We start from the raw sequence: 26,919 nt of genomic DNA, 5'->3' as shown, positions 1-26,919 counted from the left end.
TCCAAATATAGTAATTAGTTGGTGAAAAATTATGTTTGTAAATCAGTTTCCAGGCCAGAAGCCACTGCAAGGATCAGGGCATGATGGGAGAATGGATGTCACCTGATCAAAGAGCTGATTGGCTCAGGTGTTTGATCAACAACTTTTATCAGCCAAAGAGACAGAAAACATTCAATAACCAAATATTACAACAGACACAATATGAAGATTACATCATTATTTAATTATTGATGTGAAGCCCCAGCAGTCTGAATATTTGACAGATAAATGATATAATGTCTATTTCTGCTTACAATTTGAGTTGGTTTGATTTGTGTTTTACTTTATTTGTTTGTGCATCATAAAATACAATGTTTTTATACAATATTGAAACATTTGATATGTACACAGAGACATTCACATGTAGGTAACAAACACACTTTTACCTGCATAAACTCAACTATTCATTCATTTAAAGTAAATAAACATCTGTGCAGGAGAGCTAAGAAGATAAAAGCTTATACAAAGATCTCTCCCAAAAACTAAATTACATAGAAAAAAATAATAATTTCATTTTATTAGAATTTCTTTCTTTCATCAATGAGATGTGAATGAGTTTGATTAGTGTGACATCAGCTGATTACAGTCGGCATGTTGACCAGCAGGTAGTGATCCGCTTGCTGCAACAGTTACATTTCTATGTAAAATAATTTAATAGTCTAATATTGGAGATTACAGAATAAATGTTGTTTTGATTATTGATTATAGGTCATTTTAACAGTTTATATTCTATCATACAGAACAGCATTAAAACAATGTTAGTGATTGATCAGCTGAGCTTGAGTAGATTGATCTGATAACATTTTATTAAATCAGGATCAGATCTAACAGGATGTAAATATTTCTGTGACTTCCTGTAGATTCTTTGAAAGCTGCTGGAAACTGTCTGACTTGACTGCAGCTTTTTGTCACTTCCTGCTGATGCTGCCGCCTGATCCCTCCACTTTACAAGAAAGGAGCAGTTCATCTGAAACAAGCCTACTGATCAGCTTTCCAATAAGGAGGCGTGTCGGCCAGTAAAAGACGTGAAGGCTCTTGTGTATCTTCACTCATGGCTCCTCAGAGCAGGAATAAGAGCTTTGGGACGACCTGCAAGATGGCAGAGCAGAACGACTTCCAGTTCAAGTGAGGATCGAGGAACCTCAGGTTTCTGTAATCCTCTACTGTGATACAGAAACCAGGTTTCTGGTTTACATGACAGGACAGAAATCAGCTGAGTGCAGAGAGTCGACTGTAAACTGGTTACTGAAGTGCAGCTGAACACACTGATGAAGAGTTTTGATCTGATGAAGCTGAGAGCAGAAAAGAGGCTGAACTATGAGAGTGATTGATGTGAGAATCCATAACAAGAAAACCAACAGCTGCTGTCACTATAAGATAAACTCTGGCTTTACTTTCACTGAAGTGGATCAACAAACGATAATTAAACATTAAACTAAATGAACAGTTATACATCACAGAGGAGGCGGTTTCCCAGAATCACACAATTTTTGTTTTTCAAAGATGAAGTTATTACATCAACATCACACTTAATAAGATTAAAATGAAATAATGTTTGTGATGTTTAAACATTTATATGAACAGTGTAGAGCTTGTTGTCTACACAGCTGTCTGATGTTGTTCATCTACATCACTGCATCTTTAACTGCTTTACCTGCCAAACATATAATATCGCATTGCTGCTTTGGTTCTTTCATCCTCTCGACGTTTCATCTCCTCCAGCTTCTTGACCTTCTCTGTGGCTTTGATCTCGTTCATCTTCTCAATCAGGAAGTCCAAGTGGACATGAGTAGACCAAGAACTATCATTCAGGGCGATCTGCTCTAGTTGTTCCACATGTTGGTAGACCTCTGTAAGCAGCTGAATCTTCTCTGATTTCAGTTCTTCCATCTCTGTTTGAAGATTTTCCAGAAGGCTCTTCTTCTGTTCACGATCTACCTTATTCTTTTCATATTTCTGTTTCACATCTTCTAAGGTCTTCTTAACTTTTCTTATCTTGTTCACATATCTCCACTTTTCTTTCACATGATCTTCTGCACGACACTTCCTGGTACAAACAGTACAGTAACCATCTTTCATGACCTCACAGTGTTCAGGATACCAGGCCTTTGTGCATCCAGGATAGTGACAGGTCTCTTTACAGATGTTACAGGTGACAGCTCCTTTATAAAAAAACAACCACCTCCCTCCATCAATCTTTTCTTTCTTTTTGTAGACCTCATCAACTTCTACAGTGAACTCTTTATTCTTCTTCATCTCTTGTTCATGTTTCTTCAGAGCTTCTTCAGTCTGTTGGATCTTGTTCTGTTTTAGTTCAATCAGCTGGATTCTGTCTTGCAGGTTTTGGATGCAGGCTGTTATTCTGATGCGTGCTTTCAACACTTCAACTGTTGTTATTAGCTGTTGAGGTTTAGATTTTTCCAGGAAGTCTGTGAATCGTTTCATTCCTCTCTCTGTTACCCTCCATGCGTTCTCTAAAGCAACCTTTGTTTCTTCTGTTCTCTGTTTGTTCTGGCGGTTATTAAACAGGAAGTGAACGAGCTGATTCTTCTCATTTTTGGCACCTTTAGTGTTTGCAGCTTTAAGAGCTTTCAGAGCATCTTCAGGTGTTATTCCATCTGAGTGTGTGATGAGAGCGACAATGTTCTTCTCAATGTCTTTTCCAAACAGAGACGTCACTGAATCAAAGATGTACTTCTGTCGGTCACTCACTCGATTCACACCCGCCTGCAGCACCAGACCCACTGCATCAATTTCATGAACTTCATCTTTTGAACGAAACAAGTCAAATAATCTTTGACTGATGATGACATCACGTTCAATCCCTCTGATGTCTCCGTATCCAGGAGTATCGATGATGGTCAGAGAGAAGGGCAGAGTTTTATCTTCAAAACCAAAGATCTGGTACACGATCACATCTGATGTCTGACTCTCTGACTGACTTCTCTTCTCTTCTTCTACGATCTCAAACCAGATGTTGTTCTCAAACTTCACTCCCATGGTGTAGTTGACCAGAGCGTTGATCAGAATAGATTTTCCTGTTCCTGTTTCACCTACAAGTAAGATGCTTTTGTTTTTCTTGTTCAGGTTTTTCTCACCAACAGTTTTTCTTGTCAGAGTTCCAAACTTCTCTTCCTTTGGTCTCAGCTGGTAGACATCAGGAGATCCTGAAGACATCTGAATACTTTTGGAGATGATGTCCTCATAAGTCCTGTAGAAAAAGCAGAGATTCAATCAACTTGTTCTTTTCTCATCAAACTGACAAATTAAACACATTTCTAATCATATACATGCCTACAGTAGTGGCTGGTTTAATAAACTAATAATAGTACAGTGGAGTATAAATACTGCAGCTGTGACATCTGTGATTGTAGAATATGAATAAAATAAAGTCAAACCAAACAGCCACATTTGGGGATTTTAGTCTAAATGTGAGCTCTGGTTTTGACTGTGAGGACAGAGACTCAGATTACAGTCAATTAACAGGATCTTCTTTTTCTGTGTAACATACCACTGCCTTTAGTTAGAACATTTAAAATACATATTCAAACCTCCAAACACCAAGTTCTGAATTTTTTTAATGACTTTGTCAAGAAAAATTGAAATCTTTGCCTGTTGTGCCAAAACATTTTCACTACATTGTATACTTGATAAACAGAATTATTACTGATGCTTTTAGCTTTGTCAATCCCATCCTGCATACACAATTATAACCAGAATACAGCAATTATTATTATAATGATAATGATAATAATAATGATAATAATAATAATAATAATAATAATAATAATAATAATAATAATAACAATAATAATAATAATAATAATAATAATAATAATTATTATTATTATTATTATTATTATTATTATTATTATTATTATTATTATTATTGTCTGTGTATCAGAGCAGGTGTTTCTTTTTGTCTGTATTGTTCCCAACAGTACAGATAAGCAGACCGATAGTTTCCAGTAACGTCTGCAGAGCAAATTCCAGGACTTTGGTCAAATGTTGTACAAATTTTCACCAAATATTCAGAAAAGGTTCAATAGTAAATGTTGAATGTTTGTTTCCATCCACTGCTGCTGTGTGAATATTAGGAGATAAACAGCTGGTGGTGCTAACCTTCAATCTTAATATAACTTGATTCAGTTTATCATTTAGTCTTCTGTTTCATTACAGGAGATCAATATCAAATCATCACTGTCTGGGTTTGACCTACTTTTTTGTGATCTAATAAGATTAACTGATAAAGTAAACAGGCAGAAGAGCTGAATGCAAACAGGACAACACTCAATAAACAGGCTTAACTCAACAACTGTAAGTCATAATGCAGAAGTTTTGGCAGAAGGTTTTGTAAATGTTAATATGTAAAATATATAGTGGAAAAGTAAATCACACCAAGGGTTGTGGTGAGGAGCTGATAACTGGAAGGAGACTCAAAAGCTGGAAAAAGATGTTGCACACTCTGGCTCCATATGCATTTCTCTTTAATTGATTAATTAAAGAGGCAGAAGAGTTGAGGACAAAGCTGCACAGCTTCTCTCTGAGATGTTACACACACTCAACCTGGAGAAGAAGTGATGACAAGATATGGTAACTTTGTTTTCTTCATAAAATAAGTTTAAATCCACTTACTGAGCTTTATTTGAAGCTTTGACCTCTGGCAGAGGCCTCTGAAGAGCCTCATCTGAAGCAGAGTTTTTCTTCAGGTCATTCACATCTGGATGTTTTCCGGATGACGGTAAGATGGAGACCAGAGATGAACATTGAGCAGGAAACAGTTCATCTGTAGAGAGACTTCCTGATCTCAGGGACTGTTGGATCTCCTCCACTAGAGAAAAATCATTCAGTTCATTCAGACAGTGGAACAGATTGATGCTTCTGTCTTTAGACTGATTCTCCCGAATCTTCTTCTTCACATAGTTTACTATTAGCTGATTGGTCTGTGAGCTACTTCCTGTCTGTCAGAGATCAAGATTAGATTGAAGCCTTGTTTGGTAGGATGTGATGGTATGTAGAAGCTTTGGTTCATCTGTGTAGAATAATATAAAATAACCAGAACAAAGCTTCAAGCCTTTCTACTGAGTAACCTTGAATAGATTACTTTAAATAAATAAATAACTGGATTAAACTCGTGTTCTCTCCAGCTAATGTTCCCTTTAAACAGGTTGACAGGACATTATCTCTGTAGTCATCAGCTCTTTCAGACAATCTGCAACATTCATGGGATTATCAGTTCTTTATTATGTAGCGTTGGACAACCATCATGACCAGCACACATTTGGCATTTTCATGGCCGGATCAGGAAGAATACATTATCATATATTAGAGGTGGGTTTCTTGAAGGCTGTGACAATTGTGGCCAATCATATTCACTACTTTCATCCACTTTAAACACAAAGCTTTCCCCGCCATGATGCACTGACTGTTTGGGAATCTTACTAGGATTTTTCCTCAGAGGAAACTCGTTGTTGTTTGGGATGTAAAAGTTTCAGACATGAGTTTATCAGCAGATCTGGTGTGTTTAATTGTGCCTTGACAATGTGCAACATCATCCCTATAGAGTCTGCAGATGGAACAGATTCCTGCTGCCTTCAGATGTCGTTACAGACAATCACCAGGGTAAAGTAAAGGTCGTCAGTACAGGATGCAGCTGTTGTGGATGAGAGATGCTGGTAAGAATCAATCATTAATCTGTATTCAGACTCACCGGAATGTATCCAGAACACAAGTTTATAGACAAGCAAAACATGAAAAAAGCAGTTTGTGTGATTTCAGAGAGGCTTATACATGTGAGCCTTCACTAAAATGTGTTAAAATATAACATGAGACGCACTCATTGTCAGCACCAAGATTGCAGTTTGCTGCTGAATTGAGATCACCACACCCTCAACTGCACCTCTCCTCCCACTGTGGTGCAGATACCAAACCAGTGCAGTCCAGTATGAAACCTCAGTGGGGGCCAGACAGCATGTGCAGCTCTGCAGCACTTCTATACTGTGAGATATTATTTAAACTGAACACTAAATTAGATTAGAGGCAGTTTAACTTCTCAGCAGCTCAGGCAGCTCCATTTACTGAAAACAAGTCCTTTAACTGCGGAAAAATTCCAGCAATTCACTACTTTTCAGGTGTTTCAGTTCATCACTATTTTCTTTTGGGGGACCAGTATTACATTTAAACATGTTTGCTGATTATCTACGTAACATAAACTCACACACAGCAGCCTGTTTCTCCTCAACAAATCTACTGTGTGGATGCAGGAAAGTCTCAGAAAACAATACAAATAAAATGATTCAGCTTTAACTCCACATTTATTTTTAGTATATACTGCTTTATTATAATAAATGTTTTTCAAGACTTGTGTGATCACATCATGTCCCAGTTTCATGTTTCTGTCCTGCAGCTTACCGTGAGCTGACAGTTTCTCCACTACATCATTCTTGTTCATCGTCTTTAAGATCTTCTTCACCACTTCCACAGCCTGATGGTTGTAGGTCTGTACTATCTCATCCACAGTGTCCCGCCTACATGCTTTCTCCAGATCACACTTTGGGATGGTTGAGAAGCCTTCCAGGATGTCCGGCTGCTGTAGGTGCCACTTAAAGTCCTCGAATGCTTCATCTCCCAACTCTTTCAGTGTCTTCAAAAGCTTCTCTTTATCAGCCATCATCCCCCAGACCCCTGTATGAATGAGAGGAAATGCTTAACTTGTGAATCTTTGAGTCTCTTTAGTGTCACAGTTACATCCAGAATGGAATCTCATTCACAATCAAGGCTCAACTCAATACATAAAAAGGGACACTATATTCAGGCTCTTAGTGTGCTCTGTCTATGTCTATATGTGTCTATATTCAAATTGATCTACTTTTTAAAAATCTAATTTAAATCTAATGTGAAAATTATCATTAAAAGGCACTAAATGGTTTGACTTTTCATTACATCTCAGACCTTCTATCCCTGTACGACCCTGCTCGCACTTTGAGGTCCTCTGGTCTTCTATCTGTTCCAGACTCTCGGCTGAAGACTGAGCGGGACCAGAGCTTTGAAAAACATCCTGCCTGAGTAAATAAGGAGGCTGAGTCAGTGGCTTCTTTTAAATCTGTGCTCAAATGTACTTTTGATTCTAGTTTTATTCTGTTTTATGGGTTTTACTATTTTTAAGTATTGTTGGGCTGGTTTCTATTCTGTTGTTTGTTTAGCAGCTTTATTTTTTTATTGCATGTTATTATTATTGTGTGTTTTTATGTGATTATATGTGAAGCACTTTGTAACTTTGTTTGGATAAATGCTATATAAATAAATATATTGCTATCGTTATTACATGGGACTTTGAATTGCCTCTGTGTTTTAACAGTGCTATATGAATAAAGTTGTTTCACTTGTCTTCTCTTACGTCCACTGAATTACAAGATAAAACATAACTGGCAGTTCAGTTAACTGGTCTTGATGAAGGTTATTGAGGGAAAACAGACGTGTGACAGCTGAGATACAGCAGGCACTGATGTAACTTGTCACGTAGACAGGACAGAGCGGGGTTTTCTACCTGCTACACCAACTCCTTTACTGCATGCATATTGAGTTTTTCCAAGTGATAATGCAGTTGGTTATGCAGGGTTTGGAAGCCTAGGCTGTATTAACTGGTACTGAATTAATTAACTAGATCATTTTAACTACAGGATCATGGATACACATTGATTTGATTTATTTATTTTAATGTACAATGAAAAAAATCCACAAGGTTGCACTGCTGCATCACATTGCCACTGGTACAATGAGGTATTTCATTTTTATATAGTTCTATGTAGTTTTTACATGTTGGAGCCGCATAGCGACGCATAGAGAAAAAAACAATAGACCAGCAAAAATAGAGCATGCATGCACGCTGTTTCTGTGGTCAGTGCAGCAGCTTGCTGATTATAATATACAAGCTCTGCTGCTGCCATCCTGAGACAGACGTGTTGTTGTATTTTGGCCGTGAGACTACACAGCTCTTTTATTTAAAAGTTAACTACAAACAGGTTACAGTCTTCTGCACCTTTAAGATAATTAAAATAAAGTGTGATTTATTGACCACCACCACTGACTGAAATGTCTTTGTTGTTTTGCGGAAACAGAAGTTGTTCTACATGTTCTAGAGTGAGGAGGGGAACGTTTGCTGTGCTTTTACTAATGTTATGCTTAACAGTGGAGAACACTCTGCTACTTACACCAATTCCAGCCTCCCTTCATCAGCTCCCTGTCCATGTTAGATCAGACTTTAAGGTGCTTCTGATGACTTATAAAATCCTAAATGGGCCTCATCATACCTGTCTGATCTCCTCAAAGGTTTTGCCTCTGGATCTTCATCCTGCAGGAGATTCAGCCTGAATCTCTTTTCTCTTCTCCTTCTGTGTGAATGATGCCCTTGAGTTTTGCCTCTTGTGTGTGTGTGTAGTCTGTCCTTTTTCCAGGTTTTTCACTGTGGAAAGCAGATTGTGTGTTTCAGGTCCCATCAATACCTGGAAGTTCCTTGATGTCTTCCTGAATGCATATTCCTTATATAATCTTTAAAATCTATCTACCTAATGTTGTCATTCTGTTTCTCCATATCGTTAATGTTTTAAAGGGTTCCCAAGACAAAAATATCAGGAACCTTTGCTGTAGAACATTCTGTCTAAAAGCTCTGCTGCATATGATGCATTCACCTGCTGCTACAGTTCATAAAGTATTTCATAAACCCAGCCTAGATACCAGCAGGTGCAGTTTATGAAGTAAGAAAGTCAATACAAGGTGAAAACTATGACCAGTCTGGTCTTCTTTTATCAGATGAATTATTGGGTTGATTCAATTCTTCAGAACATTTAGTTAGATTTACCAAAGTTATTTAGTGTCCATCACACCTGCAGGATATTTGTGTCTTGGTGAAGTCTGTCATGAAAAGATAAAAAAACATTAATAAGTGAAAATTAACAACAAAAACACATGCTGAGCATGTTTTCTCATCGCTCAGTCCTCAGTGTCTTCCAGTTGATGTGACATTGAAACTATAAACCAGTCTGACCTACAGTTCTATTATGTGTCTAAATTATGTGTCTTTGTTTTCTGTCTTATCCAGAATCAAACTGTTCCTGTAACTGAACATTTTCAGCACTGTTAAAACTGCTGCAGGAACATCTTGGGATAAAAATGTTAAATAAATTAATGAATCTTTGGAAATAATTTTTACTAAATACTACTGAAGTTCTCAGATTTGATAACCTGAAATCTCCTTTCCTGTGAAGAGTGCAGTTTCCACTGAGGATCCTTTTTCCAGCGTCACCATTAGACTTTAGGTTTTAGATCTTAATCCATGAAACAACATGTGAGTTACTGAATTATTAAAACACTAATTAACAAAGCTAAAGGAGAAATTTCTCAACATACTCACTTATTTGATCCCTTACAGGTACAAGGTCCTTAGGTTAAATGACAGGTTCACAATGAAACAGTTATTATTTGCTGTAATTATTCCTCGTGGGCCATTCTGGCCTTTAAAAGATCCCTTCCACTTCCACTTTCAACATGAGCGATGAAGGACAAAATCTACAGTCCTCGTCTTTGTAAAAATGAATTCTAAAGTTCATCTGAAGTTAATATCAAGTACAATCAAGTGGTTTTCTTCCAAAAGTACAGTCTCTTAAAGTAATAATATTAATATTTCCATTGTATTTCAAAGAAAATGTTGGTTGGAATTTAGGGATAGATTGACTTCATTAAATGTTTGTTAGAGGCTGCTGCATCTGTTGCATTATCATTTTTTATGTGATTTTCTTTCTAAACCAACTCATGCATGCAATGTATTTGTAATTTAGCCAATAAAACCTCAGTATTTCAGTTACACTATCAAGACTTTATGATAACAATAATAATAATAATAATAATAATAACAACAACAATAATAATAATAATAATAATAATAATAATAATAATAATAATAATAATAATAATAATAATAATAATAGCTTTATTTGTATAGCACCTTTCATAAATGCAGCTCAAAGTGCTTTACAATAAAAGAAATTACATGAACCAAGTGCTCCACATGAATATTTACTAAATATTTAAAAAATATGTAATGACCTTTGTAACACTGTAAATCACATCTTGACAGCACTATATGATGTTATGTTGGTAAAGGGCATCATTAAGACATAAATATAACTACACTGTCAGCACAGAGTCTCATACAGACCAATGTCACACTGTTGCTGCTGTTGGTTGAAAGCTGCATTTGAACAGTTGTGTTCATGTTAGAGAGACTGTGTGTGAGAATCAGGTCTCATCATACATGCAGCTGGACATGTGTGAGCAGCTTCACCTCAATGCTGTTGAAGCCTCATTAATTAGTATCAGTTGAAGTTATTCTACACAGAAGGAGGACTGTGACCTTCGTCCTCCATCACTCCCAGTACAGTCATGATAGAAAGAGATCTCTTCATGGTCCATATGAACCACAGGAATGATTACAGCAACCAGTAACTGCTTTAATGCACATATGGACGCGTTAGTACTGTTTTAAGAAAAACTTGAAATAATGTGAACCAGTTCTTAAAGGAAAAGTCACAAAATAATCAAACAAGTGTCCTCAGCAGCAGCGCTGAGGGATTGATTATTGATTAACAGCAGTAACAGTGAACCACAGAGAGACAGAGTCAGGTCGTCTTATTCCTACAAAACAACAACAACAAACACAATCTGATGAAACAAACACTGTTCTGCTTCTTACCTGTTCAATCTGATCCCTGTGAGGTCATTTCTTCTGATTCTTCAATATGAATTATTGATCAGACTGTCACTCCTGCAGCGCTGCTTCCTGCTCTGATAGAAAAGGAGGAAACTGTTAAACAGGAGGTGTGACTGATAAAACACCAGAGGGTGAAGGTTTGGTTTCAGGAGCACAATGAAGTCTGTTATTCATAAACTATAAAACTTTCAAATGCTATTTATTTACACACATTTGGATTACATTATAATTAAATTGATACAAAATTATTATAAATGTGTCCTTCCTGTAAATATCTGTATTGTTAACACTGAAAATCATATTTAGTTTGACTGCTGGAGACCTGAGACTGAGATAACACTGTGTTTACATCTCTGACCACAAATCACTAAATAAATTAAGACAAAGCATTCACTTTACTTCAGCAAAAGAACCAATACATCAATGTAAGAATACTCCTTTATATCAGATGACAGCAGTACATCTGGGTACTTTCCCTTTGCGTCAAATCCCCACCCCTTTCTTGGTAAAAGCAGTCCCTCTAATTTTAAAAATAAAATTCAAATTCTGAGGTCTTTGCCAATTTAAAAGCATAAAATAAGAACACTGTATTACTTTTTAGCCATTAGGAGCCTAAATACTGTGACCAGTCAGGCAAACAATCATGTTACGTCAGAAATAATAAAGAAACAGGGGTTGATGAGTGTCCTTTCTTTTTATGTCAGCAAGCACATGTTTAATGATCATGTTGCTGTCAATCACAGTCTGATTGATGACTATGGCACATCTGGTTTTCTATATTTTACAACAAATATATATTTTTTAATATATTTGTTGTTGTAAATGTTAATATTTTTTAATCATATTTGTATTTATATTTTTGTGTAGATGTGTGGGATTATGTGACAGTTTTTGTGATTATTTCAGACACTGATAATGTGTTTTATCTTGATTATGTATCAAGTCCTGCCATGAATTGTTCATATAATGACGTCAGCATGATGCAACTAATTTGGTGTCTATATAAACTTTACTCTTTGTCATGTTTGATAATTGCTTTTTACAATCAAACACAATTTTTGGGAGCTAAGTTTGCTTCACTTTAAAGAATCCATATACAATTTAAATTCTATCAAGAAGTTATTTAAGTTTGGGAAAGGTAATGAGTGCTGGTTAACAGTAAGAATTTATGATCAAACTTCACACTTGTTTTTTACTTTTGTATATGTATCATTAAACATTAATTTTAAGTCAACTGACAAAAATTTCAGGCATTCAGCTTAAAGACCAATCCACATTGAGCCTGATCCTGTGGATAGTCTATTGCAGGAATTAATAATAATATTAACAACAAATAGAAATAAAACATTAGACTATTTTCAATAATAATTTCCTACCTGTTGTATGATGACAAGTCAGTTATTGGCACTCCCTAAAAACCCCCTCTGATTGGTTGAAGGAGTCAGATAACCAACTTCAGACTGACTTCAGCACAGAGAAACACATCTGCAACAATATAAAACATGAAAACATCAAAGTTGTTGATGGATCATCATTAACATTGAAAAGCAACACATTCACACATGACTATATGTCACCATCATCTCTCCTGCTGTTGGAGCAGTTATTGATCCTGAACACAAACTGTTAACAGATCTGATCTGAAGACAAACACAAGATATTCACACAAACACTTTCAACAACCGAGCGACTCATTAAACTAACAGTGAGAGCAGAGAGGAGTCATTAAACACTGAAAACTGTCACTTATGATCTTACCATACGGAGAATAATATCTGCGACAAAGTGGCCATCACACATCCTGCTGCTGCATGTTGTTCTGTTCACAACAAAATGGCTTCCTGTAACTCCTCTCTGACACTCACAATAATACAATTTACTGAGCTTTGAGAATTTTAGATTATTCTCAAATTTGTGCCTAGTTTATAAATGTTAAATGGTTTGTCCTCCTCCACTATGTGACTTTGTGTTCACTCGCTCAGTAAGTTCTATTAGATCCTCCAGAATATCCTCTATACATGATTGAACCATTTCATCACACTGCATCTGGACAGTCAGCTTTCTCTGTGAAAGACACAACTCAGTGAACGTCCTACCTGATGGTATGAAGAACTGCAGTTCAATCAATACATTCAAGGCCAAATTAAAAAATCTACTAAAGACCAATCAGCTGTGTGACCACTGAGGCTAAACTCCATCTATGGTCTTCTCATTAGTGCAGATAGTCTGGCTTTTAATTTGATAAATTTACATTTTTAATTTCTGATTGACATTGTGGGTGTATGTGATGTGTTGTTGTGTGTAGCTTTGTATTTTGTATTTTGTATTTTGTATTTTGTGTTCTGTGTGTTTTTTCTTTGTACTGTTTGTTGTTGTGCTGTTGTATGTTTGGATTGTGGGGAGACTAAAGATGTAAATTAGCTTTGAGCTAACTCCAGTGTATCTTTAATGTTTAAAAACTGCACACTGTCCCAATCAATATCACAACGGTAGATATGAACTTTCTTTGTTAACTCAGGCTTTCTGCTTCAGGCTCTGTGAGTGTCCCCATTAAATGGGGCATTTGACGCATCATTTGACTCTTTATGCACAAAACAGACCGATTGCGTGCCGCCTGCTTCAGTCAGGAGGATCAGGTCATTATAATGGAGAGCTGTGAATAATATAAATACATTATCACAGCAAAAAGCAACACTGTTGCTGCAAATAAGGCAAGAGATGAATGCTGGTAGAAAATTGCTGATCGTATAAATTTGTTAATTAAAAACACTAATTCATTAATTCATTAATTACATAATTAGTTAATATACTTAGGTTACCTGTCTGTGCCTCCCACATCCAGAGCTCTTAAACTTTAAACTTGATGCAGCAGATTTAAACATTCAGGTCTGATTCTGTCCCATAATGAAGGATCAGTGGAAATCACTTTAGTTTATGGCCAAATCAAAGTGAAATTAATATTATTGATTGAATATTAACTGTGATAAATACCAATAGACTAATCAATTTTATTATTATTATTAATTTTTGTTCAAAGTATTTCTTCATTAGTTTTTTGTTCTTTATTAGTTTTTTTTATTATTATTTGAAATACAGTTTGATATATTGTAACAGAATCCCATCCCACAGTAACCCTAACCTCATTACACATTTACAATATGACATCAAATCAATCAATTTTCTAATCAGTGTTCTAATAGCTGCAGTATCAGCAGTGTTAAACAGACTTGGCAGCAAATCAGGTGGTCAGTGAAAGGGCAGCGCTTTTTATTTAAGCTGAGACTCAGAACATAACCTGCTCCAGACCAGGTTACGTTTGCAGCATGAGTTACCATGGTGATGTAGCAGGTTAACAGAGAGTTACCATAGTCATGTAGCAGGTTAAAAGAGAGTTACCATGGTGATGTAGCAGGTTAAAAGAGAGTTACCATGGTGATGTAGAAGGTTAAAGGAGAGACACCGTCATGACATTGAAACCCTGCAGGTTCCACACACCTCACTAACCCACTAATCTCTGTTCATAGTTCAACTCTCAGGTCGTCTTATTCCTGCAAAACAACAACATCAAACACAATCTGATGAAACAAACACTGTTCTGCTTCTTACCTGTTCAATCTGATCCCTGTGAGGTCGTTTCTTCTGATTCTTGAATCTGAATTACTGATCAGACTGTGACTCGTGCAGCGCTGCTTCCTGCTCTGATAGAACAGAGAGAACTGTAAAACAGGAAGTTACTGTTAAAAATAAAAACCACAGCAGATGTTGTAGGTTTGGTTATTCAGACAAAATAACAACTATAAAACCATCAAATGTTATTTATTTACACACATTTAGATAACATTATAATTAAATATAGCTTTGTGCCACAAGTCTTACAAAATGATTATAAATGTGTCCTTCCTGTAAATATCTGTATTGTTAACACTGAAAATCATATTTAGTTTGACTGCTGGAGACCTGAGACTGAGATAACACTGTGTTTACATCTCTGACCACAAATCACTGAATAAAATAAGACAAAAGCATTCAAGATGTAGTTTTAGTTTTGTTCTTCTGTTTAACTCTCCTGGTGTCAGTTATGGAAGAAGAACTCAGATACTTTACTTCAGCAAAAGTACCAATACATCAATGTAAGAATACTCCTTTATATCAGATGACAGCAGTACATCTGGGTACTTTCCCTTTGCGTCAAATCCCCACCCCTTTCTTGGTAAAAGCAGTCCCTCTAATTTTAAAAATAAAATTCAAATTCTGAGGTCTTTGCCAATTTAAAAGCATAAAATAAGAACACTGTATTACTTTTTAGCCATTAGGAGACTAAATACTGTGACCAGTCAGGCAAACAATCATGTTACGTCAGAAATAATAAAGAAACAGGGGTTGATGAGTGTCCTTTCTTTTTATGTCAGCAAGCACATGTTTAATGATCATGTTGCTGTCAATCACAGTCTGATTGATGACTATGGCACATCTGGTTCTCTATATTTTACAACAAATATATATTTTTTAATATATTTGTTGTTGTAAATGTTAATATTTTTTAATCATATTTGTATTTATATTTTTGTATAGATGTGTGGGATTATGTGACAGTTTTTGTGATTATTTCAGACACTGATAATGTGTTTTATCTTGATTATGTATCAAGTCCTGCCATGAATTGTTCATATAATGACGTCAGCATGATGCAACTAATTTGGTGTCTATATAATCTTTACTCTTTGTCATGTTTGATAATTGCTTTTTACAGTCAAACACAATTTTTGGGAGCTAAGTTTGCTTCACTTTAAAGAATCCATATACAATTTAAATTCTATCAAGAAGTTATTTAAGTTTGGGAAAGGTAATGAGTGCTGGTTAACAGTAAGAATTTATGATTAAACTTCACACTTGTTTTTTACTTTTGTATATGTATCATTAAACATTAATTTTAAGTCAACTGACAAAAATTTCAGTCATTCAGCTTAAAGACCAATCCACATTGAGTCTGATCCTGTGGATAGTCTGTTGCAGGAATTAATAATAATATTAACAACAAATAGAAATAAAACATTAGACTATTTTCAATAATAATTTCCTACCTGTTGTATGATGACAAGTCAGTTATTGACGCTCCCTAAAAACTCCCTCTGATTGGTTGAAGGAGTCAGATAACCAACTTCAGACTGACTTCAGCACAGAGAAACACATCTGCAACAATATAAAACATGAAAACATCAAAGTTGTTGATGGATCATCATTAACATTGAAAAGCAACACATTCACACATGACTATATGTCACCATCATCTCTCCTGCTGTTGGAGCAGTTATTGATCCTGAACACAAACTGTTAACAGATCTGATCTGAAGACAAACACAAGATATTCACACAAACACTTTCAACAACCGAGCGACTCATTAAACTAACAGTGAGAGCAGAGAGGAGTCATTAAACACTGAAAACTGTCACTTATGATCTTACCATACGGAGAATAATATCTGCGACAAAGTGGCCATCACACATCCTGCTGCTGCATGTTGTTCTGTTCACAACAAAATGGCTTCCTGTAACTCCTCTCTGACACTCACAATAATACAATTTACTGAGCTTTGAGAATTTTAGATTATTCTCAAATTTGTGCCTAGTTTATATAATGTTAAATGGTTTGTCCTCCTCCACTATGTGACTTTGTGTTCACTCGCTCAGTAAGTTCTATTAGATCCTCCAGAATATCCTCTATACATGATTGAACCATTTCATCACACTGCATCTGGACAGTCAGCTTTCTCTGTGAAAGACACAACTCAGTGAACGTCCTACCTGATGGTATGAAGAACTGCAGTTCAATCAATACATTCAAGGCCAAATTAAAAAATCTACTAAAGACCAATCAGCTGTGTGACCACTGAGTCTAAACTCCATCTATGGTCTTCTCATTAGTGCAGATAGTCTGGCTTTTAATTTGACAAGTTTACATTATTAATTTCTGATTGACATTGTGGGAGTATGTGATGTGTTGTTGTGTGTAGCTTTGTATTTTGTATTTTGTGTTCTGTGTGTTTTTTCTTTGTACTGTTTGTTGTTGTGCTGTTGTATGTTTGGATTGTGGGGGACTAAAGATGTAAATTAGCTTTGAGCTAACTCCAGTGTATCTTTAATGTTTAAAAACTGCACACTGTCCCAATCAATATCACAACGGTAGATATGAACTTTCTTTGTTAACTCAGGCTTTCTGCTTCAGGCTCTGTGTGCGTCCCCATTAAATGGGGCATTTGACGCATCATTTGACTCTTTATGCACAAAACGGACCGATTGCGTGCCGCCTGCTTCAGTCAGGAGGATCAGGTCATTATAATGGAGAGATATGAATAATATAAATACATTATCACAGCAAAAAGCAACACTGTTGCTGCAAATAAGGTGAGAGATGAATGCTGGTAGAAAATTGCTGATCGTATAAATTTGTTAATTAAAAACACTAATTCATTAATTCATTAATTACATAATTAGTTAATATACTTAGGTTACCTGTCTGTGCCTCCCACATCCAGAGCTCGTAAACTTTAAACTTGATGCTGCAGATTTAAACATTCAGGTCTGATTCTGTCCCATAATGAAGGATCAGTGGAAATCACTTTAGTTTTAGGCCAAATCAAAGTGAAATTAATATTATTGATTGAATATTAACTGTGATAAATACCAATAGACTAATCAATTTTATTATTATTATTAATTTTTGTTCAAAGTATTTCTTCATTAGTTTTTTGTTCTTTATTAGTTTTTTTATTATTATTTGAAATACAGTTTGATATATTGTAACAGAATCCCATCCCACAGTAACCCTAACCTCATTACACATTTACATTATGACATCAAATCAATCAATTTTCTAATCAGTGTTCTAATAGCTGCAGTATCAGCAGAGTTAAACAGACTTGGCAGCAAATCAGGTGGTCAGTGAAAGGGCAGCGCTTTTTATTTAAGCCAAAACTCAGAACATAACCTGCTCCTGACCAGGTTACGTTTGCAGCATGAGTTACCATGGTGATGTAGCAGGTTAACAGAGAGTTACCATAGTCATGTAGCAGGTTAAAAGAGAGTTACCATGGTGATGTAGCAGGTTAAAAGAGAGTTACCATGGTGATGTAGAAGGTTAAAGGAGAGACACCGTCATGACATTGAAACCCTGCAGGTTCCACACACCTCACTAACCCACTAATCTCTGTTCATAGTTCAACCCTCAGGTCGTCTTATTCCTGCAAAACAACAACATCAAACACAATCTGATGAAACAAACACTGTTCTGCTTCTTACCTGTTCAATCTGATCCCTGTGAGGTCGTTTCTTCTGATTCTTGAATCTGAATTACTGATCAGACTGTGACTCGTGCAGCGCTGCTTCCTGCTCTGATAGAACAGAGAGAACTGTAAAACAGGAAGTTACTGTTAAAAATAAAAACCACAGCAGATGTTGTAGGTTTGGTTATTCAGACAAAATAACAACTATAAAACCATCAAATGTTATTTATTTACACACATTTAGATTACATTATAATTAAATATAGCTTTGTGCCACAAGTCTTACAAAATGATTATAAATGTGTCCTTCCTGTAAATATCTGTATTGTTAACACTGAAAATCATATTTAGATTGACTGCTGGAGACCTGAGACTGAGATAACACTGTGTTTACATCTCTGACCACAAATCACTAAATAAAATAAGACAAAAGCATTCAAGATGTAGTTTTACTTTTGTTCTTCTGTTTAACTCTCCTGGTGTCAGTTATGGAAGAAGAACTCAGATACTTTACTTCAGCAAAAGTACCAATACATCAATGTAAGAATACTCCTTTATATCAGATGACAGCAGTACATCTGGGTACTTTGCCCATTGCGTCAAATCCCCACCCCTTTTTTGGTAAAAGCAGTCCCTCTAATTTGACTGGTGTTAAAAAAAAACAAACTCTGAGGTCTTAATAGCATGATAATAATTTCACCTGCAGCCTTCCTGCAATGGCTGACATGGATCTATGTAGCTCTCTCTGCTATCTTTACTGCAGTTGGTTACCAGTAGAACCTGGAATGGGCCTGTCCAATGTGGTTTTTGCCAGTTCTGCTGTTTGCAGTCCTTAACCACCACCCAGTACTGGCAGTGCTGCTTTCACCTGAGTATGAGCAGACTTTAGAGAGTTGGAAAGGTTAATGCAGTAGTTTAGCATGGTATCATCAAAGGCCTTCCCCCTCAGGGGTTGTAATTGCCCAGGAGAAGACATCCCTGTGTCCATGAGTCTCCCATCATTATCTCAAATGAGGACAAACCTGTTTTAGATTTGCCTTGTCTCCTCATGCTCAATAGCACTCAGGGGAGGACTTTTACCCAACTGAGCCCTGTTTCTTCACACACTTCAGCTAGTTTGTTTTTGATAGTGCCATTGTCTCACTCTACTGCTCCTCCAGTCTGGAAATGATAAGCACAGTATGTTTTCAAATCAATCTCTAAGTAATCTGACATTTTATCAACAGATATTGTGTGTACCAATATCTGTTGGCAGTCTCCATCATCCTCCCTGTTGATATGTGGTCCTTCTTCCCATGTGTCAATCTTGCAAGATAAGAAAACAAACATTTTGGCACAGTTTTCGCACTTTTTGCACCACAGTTTGGATTGGAGTTTGTGTAGCTGCTTTTGCTGCTGCATCAGCTCTTTCATTTCATCTTATCACTGAGTCCTGTGCTTGGGTGTGTGCCTCACACTTGCAAACAGCCACTTCCTGTTGGAGTAAAATAGATTCTAGCAGGTTAAAACTAGTGACGCATTTACTATTTGTTTACCTATGGATGTTAGAAATCCTCTCATTTTCCACAATGACCTGAAATCATGTACAACCCTGAAAGCATACCTACTGTTTGTATTGTAAGGAATCTGGTGCATTTTGTAAGAGAAGAAGGGGTCGAGGTTGCTGAGACACTGTGGACATGTCACTCACTGAGAACTGTCTTAAACTTTTGTTTGCTTGAGTTGTTGCATTTATATGAGAGTGTTGTGTAACTGAAATTAAGATGCTGTTTTTGATGACATCCTTCTCCTTTTATATATACTCACTCCTCTTTTTTTTAGTTCTGTTTTGATAATGTGTGTTTTAAGATTGTTTTTGATAACCCTTTTTAATACAATTATGATAATAATTATTTAAATATTTTAGTTTAAATAAATGTTTTAGATAACCAGCTTTTTTTATAAATATTGTTTTGCATTAAATTGTTTTATCACTATGTAGGTTAGAGACTTTCCACTGTGAAGACAACAGGAAGTGTGGTGGCCTCTCTGCTTTGTGCTCCTTGTTGCTGCAGGTTCGTGAGCACACTGGTTAGCAGGACCACACCTGGGCCCGGTGTGCCCCGTATATAAAGTCAGTCTCTTCTCTCCCAAACACACTCCTGCATTACTTTTTGGTTCCTTTTCTTATGTTTCACCATACAATACCCACACAACATACACTCACTCATCTACATGACTGATTTCACAGACTAATGCTACCTTTTGTTGTTTTTTGTTTGTATTGAGTACTTTGTGTTAAATAGTTGTGCAGCTCATCTTGCACCTGAAAGACATATCGTGGCTTCTCACATCTAGAAGCTGATGTGACATTTAATCTAACCACCTTCACCTCTGTTTCAACTTTCAGACAGACTGTCATGTTACCTTATTTTGCTGCTTGATTTTGTAATGCACGTGATGATACGATATGACTGTTTCACCAATAAGATGTTTTGTTATGATCATTTGTGGATGAGATTAAAGAAGACCTCCCATCATTTAGGACTCTTTGGCAGTACTTGTGAATGGTTAAATCACACCCGGACCAATAGGGGTGTAGGAAAACCAGTATTTCTCCCTTCTTTTTTTTGCTTTTCTCTGTGAAAGCCCAAAGGAGGTCTGGGCTCATCAGTGATAACCTCCCACCTCAAGAAAATGGATGTATATTCAACTTTGGTTTGGAAATGCCTTCAAAGGTAAAGTGACAACGCTTTCTCCACCTTAAAGTGTCAGTTTTGACTCTCCACAGGATAGTCTCCTCCCATTCCACCACCAGAGACTTCCCATCTGTGTCGAGGAAAAATACATTTATGACACAAACTTAAAAGCAACGATGTAATGTGTTCCTTAAAGCCAGAAGTTTGATTCAATGTTTATGAAGTATATAACCATTTTGTAACCTATATATTATTAATCACAAAGTAATGCTGATCAAAATGGTCTAACTCTGTGACAAACTATAGCTGAAATATATATATTTAGGTTTAATTATTATACAGCACACATAGCACCAGTGCCACCCAGTGGCGAATTTTCAGTGACACTTTGAATAGTAGTATAAAAAAAAATCATTTTATGATTATTTTGCAATAATATTTGCAGTTTTAGTGGAGTGATCATTTTTGCATCATCATTTTAATTTTAACTGGAAAAAAAACTAGTAAAATGAGAATGATGTGATTTTTGCAGGAATCCAAACCATCAAGTTCTTTTATGTCTTATGATTTGTAGACTAATAATACCTCATTTATAAAGTTATACTGTCACGTTTAACCTGTAACAATAAAACTGCAGCTACTGCTATTTGGATATTACACTTATCCATATTGTGATACCAATAACATTTTGATTAACTGTGCAGCCCTGGGTGCATACTTCAGTTCTATCATATGTACAGGACATGTAGACCCTGCTGACATATACAAGCACTAAAACACAACAACAAGGGTTTTAAATACTAGGATAAAACAAAAATACTCTCTGTGTCTCTGTGTCATAACAAATCTGAAACACACTCAGCTCTCACATCCTGCTGCTGCATGTTGTTCTGATCAGATCACAACAAAACAGCTTCCTGTAACTCCTCTCTGACACGCTGTCACTGATGGAGTGAACAAGTTATTCAAGTAGTCTAATAATATTTTAAAAATACTTTCACCATTTTATTCTCATAACTGGACTTTCAGAAGATTATGTTTTTATATATGTATGTATGTTTTTACATGTTAACAGTCTGTGACTTTGCACAATTTTAACTTTAACCATTAAAATATCTCCAAAATGATTCCAACTCTGAACTGTAAAAGATGTTTCACAGAGGAGGTGTATTCATGTCTTTTAACTGTATTTTACTGAAGTATTTTTAAAAAGTAAACAGACTTTATGAAACGCACGACCAACTTCAGACTGACTTCAGCACAGATGGAACATGAACAGATCAGAGATTTTGAAGCGTCATAAATGTTTTAACTTCTCTGCTTCTTACATTCATGTGGCAGGTGTAAAAAGTGGAGATGCACCAGTTGTTGAGGTTTGGCAGATATAAAGCTACCTGAAGGAGGAACAGAGTGGTTATTTTGGCATTCAGGGAAGGCGAGACTGCAGGAATGACTGACCTGCTTCCCTGCTGGGTTGAAGGCGGCTGGTAGTCAGTACGGAAATAAATCTACGTACCAGAGCATCAGTGGTCTATTAGCTGCTCCTGCTGTGGGATTATTTGTATCATTTGTCTGTTTGTTTTATTGAGGTTTTCTTTCCTGTCTAGTCCGCCCTGGTAAGTGAGCTGGTAGCGGGCAAAAAGATACGGGTATTGCCCTTGGAGCGGACTAGTTTTCTTTTTCTCTAATTTTTGTCTGTTTGTTTTAATATCAGTCTGCCTGCTGTCCCACCATTAATCCCAGTCAGCCAGTCAGGGCAGGTTTAAGGTGAGCTGTGGTTGTTAGTCGGTTGCTGTGAAGATAGTCACGTGTTCCAGTTTGGAGTGTGTTAACTCACCTGGTGTGTAGGACTTATTGACTGCAGTGTGCACTGGTGTGTCTTAGTTAAACTCAGCCCCTGCCCTGTTAGTGATAGCTGGGAAATTAACTGGGAGGAAGTTCAGGTGGCTGAATGTAATAAATCTCAATCTGATCGTCTGCAATAAAAATACTTACTTTACTTCTTTTATTGTCATTTCTTATGCTAGTGACTTGCAGTGAGTGTTACATTCACATGAAACTAACGGTGACAGCAAAGAGGAGGAGGTCTGAAACACTGAAACAGTCAGAGAAAGACGAAGAAAGACGACAGAAAATCCTCTGAGTCATAAATCTCAAGAAATGACTTTAACCAGGAAATAACCACAAAAGGTCAGAGAGGAGAGCCCAGAGGGTTTCAAAGTGGCTGATTATTAAAAATATATTCAGCCTGAAACGGGACTGTTTATGTAGAAAAGATTTTCTTTTTAATATGTTCAGATACATGTTGTTCAGCAGACATCTATGTATCTAATATTACATTTATAAATGTAAAGGATAATCTAATCTAATAAAGAAAACTGACTAAAAGTAGATTTAAGACCACAGCAACTAAGACAATGATCCTTCAATGCATACCCAGAGCTAAGCAAGAAGAATTATCCAATGAAATGAACAGCTTGAACTGGGATGATGTTCTGTCCTCTGATGATCTGGACTATGGCTGTGATACTTTTACTCACACAATCAACTCTGTGAGGGAAAGATTTCATGTGAGGATACAGATAAAATCTATAAATAAAAACAATTTACTGTTTAATGGTTTAATGAACATTTGTGGAAACTAATGAAATCTAGAGATGCTGCACTAAGGAAGGCAGTTAAAACTAGAAGAGACACTGACATGCTGATTTATAAATAAATCTCTCTGACGCAGCAGCTTTTAGACATGGTGCCACTAAATTTCACAATTTTTGTGCAGCACTTTTACAACACTTGTTTTCATCCAAAAGGGGGCGTGGCCTTTCTGATGACAGGGAAGTGATGTATGCCCGCTCTCATGAATCAACTTAAAGAGCAACTTGCAGGTTGAATTTTTTACTAGATTTACAGTTTATGTATCATGAAAATTGTCCTGTTAAAGGTTAATGTATGATTTTATTAGTTTAACGAGACATAAAAGCAGAAATTAAGATGGAAAAGTGGGAATGTTGAGCAGCGCCCTTAAAACAAGCGTTTTTTTTCAACAATGTGTCAAATTACGTCACATAAGGGAGTCACTCTCATCGTCCCAGCTGCAGTTCACTGTAGGTGCTTTTCTTTACACTAATGTGTCTCCTCACTTCCCTCTCTCACGTCTCTTCCTCGTGTCTCAGCTCCTCTCAGTGAGGATGAGAGAGTTTTAATTCTCGTTCACTCCAGCGTCATTTTGAGGAGACGACAACTACTCATGACGGACATCACCTCAACTGTCAAATATGAAGAAGTCAGTGATCAAAATATGATGTAGAAATTATTAACTAACAGTTCAATCTATAAAGTTTAAAGTTGTAATTCATGTACAATTAATTAACACGTTACACTGTCACTTAATAATTTCCACATAGTGATAAATGGAACAGCTGATAACTGCTCCAGTGTTTTATTATTTGATTATAGATCTATAGCAGCGACTGTCTGTCACAGAATAAGACACAAATAGACAATTTAAATCTGTTAATTACTGAAAGAACACAACCAATGAAAAGGAATATGTTTAAATAAAATGTTGCTTGTTTAGTTTGTGACAGTCTGACGTCATTTTCAGGCTCAGGATGATTTTATAGGAGACGCAGCTGTGTGACGTCATATTTTCCTGAAGGAGCTGAGACGCTCTGAAACAAAAGAATAAAGGAGAAGACTTTTGACTTATGAAGAAAAATAATAAAGTAACAAGAGTGTTTTTTTGTTATTGATTCATGATTCAGTCATTTGTACTTTATTATTAAATATGATCAGCAGCTGTTGATGCTTTCATTCTTGTTCCACAGGTAGATTATTACAACAACAGCCCGACTGTTTACTGTCCCATCAGATCAGCTGATCAATCAATAAACAGATTCGATGAAGGGGTGTTGCCGTCCTGTAAAAAAACTTCCACAGAGGATACACCTGTGGTTCCTCGCTCCTCGTCTCCTCCAGGAACATTTCAGGGATTGGAAGATCCTCCATGATGGCGGTGGAGGAACGGTTTCTGGGTCACGGGAGGAGAGAAGAAGAACAAATTAAAACACATGAGAGAAGTTTACCTTCAGGTCTTTCTGCCAGAAAGCCTTTTTAACAGGAATCAAACCTCTTTCCTCCAGCAGCCAATAGTATTAAAGTATTAAAGTTATTGACATTATACAGTTTAATTAAATACAAAATACTTATTGGTTACTGTGTATCTAAGCTACTATCTGTTATCACTTAAGAGAAAACAAAATCTAATGTTAAAGGTTCTATATGTAGAATTGTGAAGCAATTTACATGTATTAATAGTTTTTTATTGCCAATGAGTGAACAGGTAGTAATGTAACATAAAGAATGAGACCCTCCCCAACTTTCTCGGTTGTCTGTATCAGCCTGTGGTCTGATTTTCACGTGAAGAACTCGGGCTGGATTTTCTGCAGACTGAGTGGGAGTGAGAGATGCTTTGCTGAAACAAGCGAGTGCGAGCACCAGGATGTTACAGCTCATTAAATGGCTACAGGTGTCACTAATGAGAAGGAATCTCTGATTTCTATAAAATGGTTCATTTCACTATCAGAATCTGATCCATTCAGTCCAATAACATTTGGAAAGTCTAGAAGAGCCGCATGATTGAATTATTTTATCCCCATTCAAGTTAGCAGAGGGTTTAACCAGAAGTAGCGGCTCAGACTCACCAAATATTCTGCTAATTAATTTCTACATAAAGTGAAGCCCCAAAGAATCTTCTTGGGGGCAGAGTTACAGCTTATATGTAATTCCTATTGATTCAAGCATTTATTCTTAATGTCAGCTTCTCCATGGAATATACCTCTATTGAATGGATGAATCATTGAAACCTTGATTACTGAACCTCTGAGAAGCTGCAGCACAGCCCTCAGCAAAGCATCAAAAACCACTGCATAACTGGTGACCTGAACTCAGAGAGGAATTCATTATTGTTAGTAACTTCCCATCAGCATTAACAAGTTGTTTAATCAATAAATACCATTGTCAACCCATTAGTGACTTATTTTATATTGAATATTCTTGTTATTCCAAATATAGTAATTAGTTGGTGAAAAATGATGTTTGTAAATCAGTTTCCAGGCCAGAAGCCACTGCAAGGATCAGGGCATGATGGGAGAATGGATGTCACCTGATCAAAGAGCTGATTGGTTCAGGAGTTTGATCAACAACATGATGTTTTATCTTCATTTTGGATTTCAGTTGTCTGATCTTCTACTAAGAATTCAGATGTGTTGATGACAACTTTTATCATCCAAAGAGACAGAAAACATTCAATAACCAAAAATTACAACAGACACAATATGAACATTATATCATTATTTAATTATTGATGTGAAGCCCCAGCAGTCTGAATATTTGACAGATAAATGATATAATGTCTATATGTCTCAGGAGGCTTTACAATCAATACAGCAGCACAACATCCTCAGTGCAATAAACACCATGAAGCTTACTGGTGCTTTACGTTCCTCCAGTAAGGAATTCAAAGCCGTGAAGACTCCGTCACCTCTGGATGTCAGGAGACCTGCTGCCGCCTCAGAAGGTCTAAACACACTGGAAGCCTTGACGCGTCTACTCCCACCTCGATTCAATTTTTGGACCCGGCGACCAAAACTGTTTTCTCTGCAGCCGACAAAGAGAGAGAGAGAGACAGTGCGGCGGTGGTCGAGTGAGGAGAGCGAGAACAAAAACCTCTGAATGAGAGAAATAAAACGTTTGATTCTGATTATTTCACAAATAAATAAGCATCAAACAGTCAACCTTCCTCCTTTTCATTCATTACATCCGACTAGCAGTTAATACGAAGACAAAACGACAGATTCCTGTTGGTTCTGTGGTGCGTTTAGACCTTCAGGCTCAGAAGGTCAGAGGTCATAGATAGTTTGAGGCTGAACCTTTAGAGGAGAAAGAAAACTGTTAAAACAGGAAACGATGGAGTTACATTAATAAAAACCAGACGAGAGCAGGAAGAACTGACTCCTGAAGGAACTATGAACAGAGATCAGCGGGTCAGTGAGGTGTGTTCAGCCTGCAGGGTTTTCAATGTCACCATGGCAACTCTCTGTTAACCTGCTACATCACCATGGTAACTCTCTTTTAACCTGCTACATCACCATGGTAA

At 36.6% G+C, this 26,919-nt stretch overlaps 2 protein-coding genes across 2 annotated transcripts in view; both read right to left on the bottom strand.

The window, feature by feature from the left end:
- Window positions 1-26,919, bottom strand: part of LOC137170628 (uncharacterized) — a 456,230-nt gene that overhangs the window by 57,997 nt on the left and 371,314 nt on the right. The gene's annotated exons all lie outside the window — the stretch shown is intronic.
- LOC137170629 (golgin subfamily A member 6-like protein 25) lies at window positions 203-14,509 on the bottom strand. The gene is made up of 8 exons (XM_067574137.1): window positions 14,411-14,509; window positions 12,181-12,289; window positions 10,787-10,878; window positions 8,897-8,949; window positions 8,349-8,500; window positions 6,451-6,723; window positions 4,675-4,870; window positions 203-3,250 (listed from the first exon to the last, which is right to left on the bottom strand). Exons 6-8 carry the CDS (start codon window positions 6,710-6,712, stop codon window positions 1,690-1,692), a joined length of 2,019 nt encoding a protein of 672 aa, XP_067430238.1. The 5' UTR covers window positions 6,713-6,723; window positions 8,349-8,500; window positions 8,897-8,949; window positions 10,787-10,878; window positions 12,181-12,289; window positions 14,411-14,509; the 3' UTR covers window positions 203-1,689.

This window comes from Thunnus thynnus, chromosome 19 (genome assembly GCF_963924715.1).
Source record: "Thunnus thynnus chromosome 19, fThuThy2.1, whole genome shotgun sequence".
Lineage (NCBI taxonomy): Eukaryota > Metazoa > Chordata > Actinopteri > Scombriformes > Scombridae > Thunnus > Thunnus thynnus.
Note: the sequence above shows the minus strand (reverse complement) of the source record. Positions and strands in the feature narration are given on the sequence as shown.